This window comes from Chlorella variabilis, assembly GCF_000147415.1.
Source record: "Chlorella variabilis unplaced genomic scaffold CHLNCscaffold_1, whole genome shotgun sequence".
Classification (NCBI taxonomy): Eukaryota; Viridiplantae; Chlorophyta; class Trebouxiophyceae; order Chlorellales; family Chlorellaceae; genus Chlorella; species Chlorella variabilis.
Genome location: NW_005435087.1, coordinates 1,246,649 through 1,254,939, shown reverse-complemented (window position 1 = coordinate 1,254,939; position 8,291 = coordinate 1,246,649). Strand labels below are relative to the sequence as shown.

The following is an 8,291-nucleotide window of genomic DNA, read 5'->3' as shown; positions in this document are numbered from 1 at the left end:
AGACAGCTAGCATGCCATGAGTGTGAAGCAGCCTACTTGAAGTCCCTTCTGTCGGAGGCGGACGTATTGCCGGAGTACGGCGCAAGACTCTCAGGCGCAGGCGCTGTGGAGGAGGCACGTCTTAGCACGCCACATACAACGATAGTAAGCCAGCAGGCGACCCTTTGAACGCGATCGCGGCCTCAAGAGTGGGCCGCTCTCGCCATCCCCACTCTAGCGCGTGCAGCAGTTACTGGCCTGGTGCGTGAAGCAGCGCTCGAGTCAGCGATCCCCACTGCGAGTTGCCGCTGCACTCGCTCTGCCGCTCCAGACCCTGCCGCTGCCGCCCCGGCGCCACCGCCGCTGCGTGCTCGCCACTGCCGTTTCCGCCTGGACCCCTCCCCCTGCAGCTTGCAGGTAGCTGTGCATTGCTGCAGCACAGCACAGCACAGTACACCGCAGCCGCATCCAGCCAGCCAGCAGCATCGGCAGCGGCATCGGCAGCAGCCGCAAGAGGGCGCGCCATGGTGCTGGTGCTGTGCATTGGCCACCTGCACCTGCCGCACCGCGCCGCCGACCTGCCGCCCAAGTTCAAGAGCCTGCTGGGGCCCGGCAAGGTATCCCACATCCTCTGCCCCGGCAACCTGTGCACCGAGGTGCGGCGGCCGCCAAGGCCAGCGGGGCCCCGCGCAGCTGCCAAGGGAAGCAGGCACATGGTGGCTGGCTGCCTTCTGCCGGCAGCCGGGCTTCATGCCCGCCCCGGGGAAGGGCCTTTTGCCTGGCCCACCTTCAACTGCCGCCCCCCTTCTCCCCGAAACCGCCTACGAATACCTGGGTTTGGGTGGGTTCAGAGGGGACGGTCACGCAGGGGGATTTTGAGAAAGCACCCAAGTGCCCGACCCGCAGGTGGGTGGGGGGGGTGGGGTGGGTGTGGTCCTGTGTGTGGGGGGTGTGCGGGAGCGGCGGGGCCGGGCTCCTGGACGAAAACCGAGCTGTGCTCGCCCGCCCGCCCACGTGTCCATGCACACATACCCGCGCGCCCTTGTTCTGTCACCCTTTTCGTTCCCCCTCACCTGCCTGCCCGCTCCCACGCTGCTGCTGCCCCCCCAACAACAACACACACCTCCGGCCCCCGCCAGATGGTCAGCATCGGCGACTTCCGCATCGGCGTGTGCCACGGCCACCAGGTGGTGCCCTGGGGCGACCGCGAGGCGTTGGCCGTGCTGCAGCGCAAGCTGGACTGCGACATCCTGGTCACGGGGCACACACACGTGAGGGCCTCGGGGCGGGGTCCGGGAGCGGGAGGCGGGGCGGGGCCTGCTGCGCCGCCTCACCTCGCGTGGCCGCCTCGGCTGGGCCGAGCAGCCGGCCCAGTGGTTGCTGCAGTCATTGCGGCGTGGCCCCTGCTCACCCGGCCTGCCCCCTGCCTGCCCCCTGCCCGCCTGCCTGCAGCGGTTTGAGGCGTATCGGCACGAGGGGCGGCTGGTGATCAGCACGGGGTCAGCCACCGGCGCCTACAGCGCCGTCACGCCGCACCCCACGCCCAGCTTCGCCCTCATGGACGTGGATGGCGGCAAGGTGAGGGGAGGGCGCAGCGGGGTGTGCGGTGGGGCTCTGCTGTGGCGGGAGGAGGGTGCAGGTGCGCCGCACGGCGAGCACTCGACAGGCCAAGCTCCCCGCGGCAACTGCTTCAGGGGGCTGACCACCGTGGCGCCCACCCCCTGCAGGCCACTGTGTATGTGTATGAGCTGGTGGAGGGGCAGGTGAAGGTGGACAAGCTGGAGTTTGCCAAGCCGCAGGAGCAGGGCGTGGGGGTGGGGACGCGCCAGCTGTGACACCACAGCGCTCGGCACTTGACAGCATTCGCATCCACCTATTTTGATCATGCAACGCTTGACACTGCCCCTACTTCTTAAACAGCAGCAGAGGCAACCGTCTCAGCTGGTAGCAAATGTTGCATCGCAGATGATTGCAAATTGCATTAGTCCTCTGCGCTTTCCAAATGCCAACACAGTCAACACGTTGAGGGTGTTCATGATCTCAATTCTCTCGCAGTTCACTTCTCACACTCCGAGCATCATGGTGGACGTCTCGGATGACCTTGCAGCTGTGCAGGTTGCCCTGAACGAGGCGCAGGAGTCTCTGCAGGGGCTGGAGCTGGCGGTCTCTTTACAGAGGCAGGAGTTCTTTCAGGACGCGTCCTCCGACTCGTCTGTAGGCTCATCTGCTGGGGAAGACTCGCTAGAGGAGCTGAAGCTGGCGATTGAGGCGCAGGTGAGTTTCCATCGCACGATCAGCACCATCGAACCCTACCAGCCCATTTGCTGCCCCTGCTGACCTTCTGTCGACAATGCCGTCACTGGCAGTGCGCAAGAGGAACTCGTGGGCACGCGTACGCTTGGGTTCCGCCGTCGCCCCGTCACCGCCGCCATCGGCACGCCCGGCAGTGCCTGCAGGTCTTGCAGCTTACCGAGCAGCTGCAGCAGCTGACAGATGCGCAGCTGGCCCGCGACCTGCAGAGGCAGCTGCTCACCGAGGCCTCGCAGCAGGCCCAAGACCACCGCCTGGCCGCATGCATCGGCGACCGAGAGGATGAGGGGCCCAGCAGTGCTGCCGTGGAGGCGCTGGGGCAGTCGCTGTCAGCTGGCGCCAGCGAGGAGTGCATCAAGCTCACCTTGACCTTTGAGGCGGAGATGGAGGCTGGCGACCCAGGCGCAGCAGGGTGTGGAGCGGTCCTCACCTCGCCGGCAGGTGCGGCAGCTGTGGGGTGCACAGTCTGACCCTGAACTTAGCACCCACCCTTGGGGACCAATCAGGCAGCATATCGAAGCAACGGGCCCGGGTTGCTTGCACCTTTCTCCCCCGCCTGCCGCTGCAGGAGATGTGCTGTGGAAAGGGAGTGGGGCGCTGGAGTCTGCCTCACTGCTGCGCGCCCAGCTGTTTGCTGCCACGCTTGGGCTGCGGGTCGCTGCCGACCTCGGCCTGGGCGGCAGGGTGCTGCTCCAGTGCTCCTCGGCCTCTGCTCTCAGCAAGGTGCGTGCATCCTCAACCGCCATTGCATCATGCCCTTTGGGCAGCAGTGCTCCTTGGCACATGGGCTGCTACCAGCCGCTATCTGAATGGCATGCGACCGCGCCCTTGGCCCCCGGTGCTGCAGCTTCAGGAGGGGGAGGGCGCTGCTCACAGCAGCAGCATTGGCCCTCTGGTTGAAGAGGCACAGCGGCTGCTGAGCAGCTTCCCAGGATGGATTGCCAGACGGGTGGAGCCAGCACTCACGGCAGAGGCTGCCCAGCTGGCTCGCACCGCATTGTGGCCCAGCCCGTCTTTGTCTGGTGCAACCGCCGGTGCAGGCGAAGAAAAGAGGGCCACCATCAGCCAAGTGAAGGTGGGTGGAAGGTGCATACATGGTGTGGAGGTTGCGCACAAGGGTGTGCAAGGCCCCGCCTGCAGCTTGCCTGTCCTGCTGTGAACATACGTACCGCCACACTCCTCCCGGCCCCTGCTCTGGCGCTTGCCCACCGCAGGGCCCAGCAGACCAGCCCCTCACCGCCAATGACACCTGCGGCATCTGCCTGCAAGACGTCCCCTCCGCTCAGTTCTACGTCATAGGTCAGCTCTTGGTGATCCTTGAAGCCTCAAGAGCTGGCCTGCTGCAGCGCAGCGGGGCTGGGCTGCCTTCCTGGCCACCTCGACGCCACGCCCCTGTGCAATGCAGGCACCTGCCTGCACCGCTTCTGCCGGGACTGCCTGCGCCGCCACGCGCAGACGGTGATCAGGAGCAGGGCGCATCCCGTGCCGTGCCCACAGGTGGCCTGCGGCGCCGCCATCTCCTCCCCAGAGTGCGAGCTGCTGCTGGCCGCCTCCGCCGTGGATGTGGCCATGTACAAGCAGGTGAGACGACAAGGGGCAGGCGCAGCAGCACTGTGTGCCTGGGGGTGCGCGCTTGCGACTGCTGCCACCACCAGCGCTCATCACGGCCGCCTCTGCCCTGCGCTGGCAGGGCTGAGCCTCATGCCGTGCGGTGCGGTGCAGGTGGAGGCGGAGGCCAGCATCCCTGACCACCACCGCTTCTACTGCCCCAGCCCCCACTGCTCCACCCCTCTCCACCTGGAGAGCGACCCCGCTCCCGATAGCCCCATCTCCTGCCCCGCCTGCTCCACCAAGACCTGCGCCTGGTGCCGCACCGTGTGGCACAAGGGCTTCTCCTGCCAGGAGTACCGGGTGCGCCTGTTCGCCAGCTGGGCCGCACGCAGCTGCATAGCTCGCTCGCCACTCGTCGCCCTCAGCTGGCCTTGCAACTCAGCGTTGCCGGTCGCCAAACCGCCCACCCCCCCTGGCCGTCCCCTGCAGGAGCTGCCCTGCCACCTGCGCCAGCCAGAGGATCTGGCACTTCTGTCGGTGGCGCAGCGCAGGCGGTGGCAGCAGTGCGGCAAGTGCAAGCACATGATTGAACTGGGGGAGGGGTGCCGCCACATCACCTGCAAGTGCGGCTACGAGTTCTGCTACTCGTGCGGCAAGCCCTGGCAGAAGGTGCCCGGGGAGCGCAGCCGGCAGACATGTGAGCCTGCTGCAGCTGGGCACTGCCGGCTGCCGGCACGCTTCCGCGCGCATGCTGTGCCTCGCAATGTCCTGGTGGTTTGTGTTGTCTTCCAACTTCCAACCGCGCCCCGCCGATTGGGCTGGACAACTGGTGCAGGCCGCTGCGAGCTGTTTGACACCACGCCTGTGCGAGACGAGGCGGAAGCGGAGCCCGAGCCTGAGCCGGCGCCCGCCCCTCCAGCTCCACCGCCCGATGCCAGCGCCGTGCCGCCCTGGGTGCCCCATCACGTGCGCCCCGTCTACAAGACCAAGCTCTGCATGTACCACCCCGATTGCCACCGCGGGGACAGGTGCTGGTTTGCGCACGGCGCGGGGGAGCTGAGGGAACCGCACTGGCTGGGCTCCACCCCACGCACCAGGGGCGCACCCAGCGACAGCACTGACAGCGACAGCGACAGCGACTGGCTGTAGTAGTGGCACTACTACGGCAGCGACAGCGACAAGAGGCGCGCTGCAGAGCGCCTTGAACCCATGTGTTTTTTGCACCTTTGCAGCAAATGAGTGGGGTGCCTTGCTTACAGTGGAGGTCAAGCACCATACAATGAGCCCTCAACAGGAGTGTACACGGCACGGCATGCACAGGGGACGGGTTGGCACACAAACCCGGGCCAGCAGGGACGCTGCTGGGCAGGGCAGTACAGGGGTGGTACAGTGACAAGCAGACCAACAGAACACTTGCATATACTGGGCTGCGCATGGGGTGTAGGGCAGGGTTCACAGGCAGGCATTTGGGCCGTGTCAGGGCGAACGGTCGGTGCTTGGGTGCAACACAATGCTGCCGCAGCATGCAACCCGTGGCATGGTTTGATGGGCCTGAGTGGGAAGGAGGGAGGGTCAGCGCTGGGCGGCCCCAAAAAATGCAGGAAGATGGAAAGGATGGCAATGAAATGAAATAATGAAGGGAGAAGCCCAATGAACGGAGAAGCCAGGGGTTGGCAAAAAGCGCATGCCTCCGCCCGCCCGCCTACTGCGCGCTGGCGGGGGCGGCGGCGGCCGCGGCCGCGGCGCAGGCGGCCCAGCGCACGGCGGTGGCGGCTGCGTACTTCTGCAGGCGCGCCCGGTCCGCTGGCGCCAGCTCCACGGCCGGCTCCAGCTCCAACCCCGCCGCCTCGGTGCACAGGAAGCTGCAGGGGCGGGGGGGGAGGTGGGGGCGTACACGGCTGTGTGTCTGGGTGGACGCGTGCGGCCGTCGGTTGCTGTCGCCCTGGGATGCACCCGCCTGCCCTTGAAGCCGGCCCGAAACAAGCACCTGTCCCATGTGCCACCCAGCCCGCTGCCTTCTGCGCACCCGCATGCGAGAAGCGCGGCGATGCGCTCACCTGAGCACGGTACCGGCGCGCGCGTACAGGCGGCAGCTGCGCTGCTGGCTGCCCAGCAGCTCGTCCACGGCGGCGTCCCGCCCCCACCCCAGCGCCGCGGCATACAGCAGGTCCCAGGGGTCTGGCAGCGCGGCGTCGGCCTCCGCCAGCGCCGCGGCCGCGGGGGTGACGGCGGTGGGCGAGGGCTGGCGCCCCGCCTTGTCCAGCGCCGCCGCAGCTGCCTCGGCCGCCGCCATGCCGGCCAGCGCCTCCTGCTCCAGCTGCCCGGCCGCCTCCGCGAGCCCCTCCTCCTCCTCCTCGGCTGCCGCCCCCGCCCCGCCGCCGCCGCCGTCCGCGTCCCGCGCGGCCTCGCCGCTCCGCCGCTCCTCGCCCGCTGCCGGCAAGCCTGGCGTGGCCGCCGCGGCGGCGGCAGCAGCTGCTGCTGCCGCGTGCGCCTCCATGGCATGTTCCAGCAGCTGCAGCGCCGCCAGGTGCAGCGACAGGCACTCCCGCAGCAGCTGGTGGGATTGGGGCGACAGGCTGGCCGCCGCCGCCGCCGCCGCCAGCGACATGCCGGCGGGCTCCGCGGCCGCCTGCCGCGCCGCCGCCGCCGCCTGCAGGATGCGGGCAACGCGCTGCAGGAAGCGCCAGCGGCTGGTGCCCAGCCAGGAGGGCGAGGCCGCAGCGGCGGCGGCCGCGGCGGCGGCGTCCCCGGGCTGCGCAGCAAAGATGTCCTCTGCAGGCAGGGCAGGCAGGGCAGGCAGGGCAGGCAGGCAGGCAGGCAGCAGGGCGCAGTGAGGTGCCGAGGCACTGCTCGCAGCTCCACGAAACGAGCCCGGCAGCGCCGCAGGGCCCGCCAGCGAGGCGTGGGGCCTGGCAGGAGGGCGAGGCGGGGCCCGCTGCGCTTGCCTTCCGTACTGGAATAGGTGTGCGTGTGCCGGCTGTGGGACAGGCTGCCCTGGGCGGAGCCGCTGCGGGAGGCGGGCGGCGTGCCGGGCGTGGCGCTCCTGGCCGCGGCTGCAGGCGCAGGGTGAGGAGGCAGGGCAGCAGCGGTCGGGGGCTGCCGAGCGCAGGGGCAGCAGCGGTACCGCCTGCCTGCCAGCGGTGCCGCCTGCTAGCGGCACGCGCAGGCCACCCGCCCACCCCAGCCCTTGTCCCGCCTACCTGTGTGGGCTGACAGCACCGCATCTACCAGCACATAGTCATCATCCTCGCTGTGAAGGGAGCCGGCAGCCAGGGGCGGCTGCACCGCCCCGGCGGCGGCCGCAGCACCCTGCTGCGCCCGCGACGCCGGCCGGCCGCTGGCGGGCCGTCCTGCCGATGCGCTGCCGGGCTGGCCCTGCTGCTGCTGCTGCTGCTGCGCCAGCGCCGCTGCCGCCGTTGGGGCCGCCCCAAAAGGCGTCTGCTGCTGCTGCTGCTGCTGCTGCCCCGGCAGCGGCGCGGGCTGGAAGCCCTGCACGCGCTGGATGCTGCCCAGCCGGCGCCCCGGCACCGGCTGCGGCCGCTGCGGCTGCGGCTGCCGTGGCTGGGCGGGGGTGGGGCCGTCGAGGTCCAGAGAGTGCCGCGGCTTGAGCTGGTGCGACAGCCCGCCCAGCGGCACGGCGGCGGCGGCGGGCGAGCTGGCAGCGGGCGCGCCCGCAGCGCGGCTGCCGCCGCCGCCGCCGCCGGTCTGCTGCTGCTGCTGGAAGCCCAGCACCTGCTGCGGGATACTGTTGGCTGAGCGGGACTTGGCGATGGCAGGCGAGGCCGCCGGCGGCGCGCTGGTACCAAACAGCAGCGTGTGCGGCGGCAGCGCGTGGCGCGCGGGCCCGCTGCCGGGCCCCGCCAGCGAGCCGGCCGCCGCGCCCGCGCCGCCCGCCGCGGCGCCGCTGGCAAAGGGCGCGCGCGACGGCAGCGGCGCGGCCATGTCTTCCGGGGTGGCCACAAACGGGTGCCTGAAGAACTCCTCAAAAGACAGCCGTTCCACAGGGTTGCGGCGCAGCAGGCAGTGGATGAGGTGGCGACAGGGTGGCGACAGCTGGGCGGCGATGGCCTCGGGCACCCGCGCGTCGCTGCGCTCGATGTTGCGCAGCAGCTGGAACTGGTTGGCGCCGGTGAAGGGCGGGCGCCCCACCACCTGCGGGGGCCGGGGCATGGCAGGCCGGGCGGGCACTCAGCGAGGGCGAGCGCGGCTGGACGAGCCTGGGCATGGGGCGCCCAGCTTCCAAAACCCCGGCCTGGCACGGCGTGCCTGCCCCCAGCCTCTGCCACTCAGTCCCCTTTGTTCCGTGCCTCCCGAAGCTCCAGCGGGAGGCTCCCCGCAGGAAGCTCCAGCAGGTGCCCCAGCCCGGCAAAAGCCACCCCCCAGCCCGGCCCACCACCACCCCCAGCCCGGCCCACCACCACCCACCAGCTCATACAGTATGGCGCCGATGC

At 69.8% G+C, this 8,291-nt stretch overlaps 4 protein-coding genes across 4 annotated transcripts in view; 3 read left to right on the top strand and 1 right to left on the bottom strand.

Annotated features, from left to right (window-relative positions):
• Window positions 1-503: 503 nt before the first annotated feature.
• Window positions 504-1,814, top strand: CHLNCDRAFT_133211 (hypothetical protein; the record flags this gene model as incomplete). The annotated part of the gene is made up of 4 exons (XM_005852061.1): window positions 504-635; window positions 1,119-1,250; window positions 1,432-1,557; window positions 1,707-1,814. The coding sequence occupies 4 exons, from the start codon at window positions 504-506 to the stop codon at window positions 1,812-1,814; spliced, it is 498 nt and encodes a 165-aa protein (XP_005852123.1).
• A 1,879-nt stretch (window positions 1,815-3,693) lies between these two features.
• Window positions 3,694-4,500, top strand: CHLNCDRAFT_11046 (hypothetical protein; the record flags this gene model as incomplete). Its single annotated transcript, XM_005852060.1, has 3 exons — window positions 3,694-3,870; window positions 4,018-4,200; window positions 4,330-4,500. Coding segments are annotated over 3 exons (531 nt in total), but the record flags the coding sequence as incomplete, so codon positions are not given.
• A 1,042-nt stretch (window positions 4,501-5,542) lies between these two features.
• On the bottom strand, window positions 5,543-8,010 carry CHLNCDRAFT_56513 (hypothetical protein; the record flags this gene model as incomplete). The annotated part of the gene is made up of 4 exons (XM_005851724.1): window positions 5,543-5,702; window positions 5,898-6,612; window positions 6,795-6,893; window positions 7,041-8,010. The coding sequence occupies 4 exons, from the start codon at window positions 8,008-8,010 to the stop codon at window positions 5,543-5,545; spliced, it is 1,944 nt and encodes a 647-aa protein (XP_005851786.1).
• Window positions 8,011-8,063: 53 nt separating this feature from the next.
• The window catches only part of CHLNCDRAFT_133208 (hypothetical protein), a gene marked incomplete at both ends in the record, with an annotated part of 865 nt that continues 637 nt past the window's right edge, over window positions 8,064-8,291 (top strand). Inside the window, one exon of the mRNA XM_005852059.1 lies at window positions 8,064-8,192. Within this exon, the coding sequence (XP_005852121.1) occupies window positions 8,064-8,192 (129 nt within the window). The remainder of the gene's footprint in view (window positions 8,193-8,291) is intronic.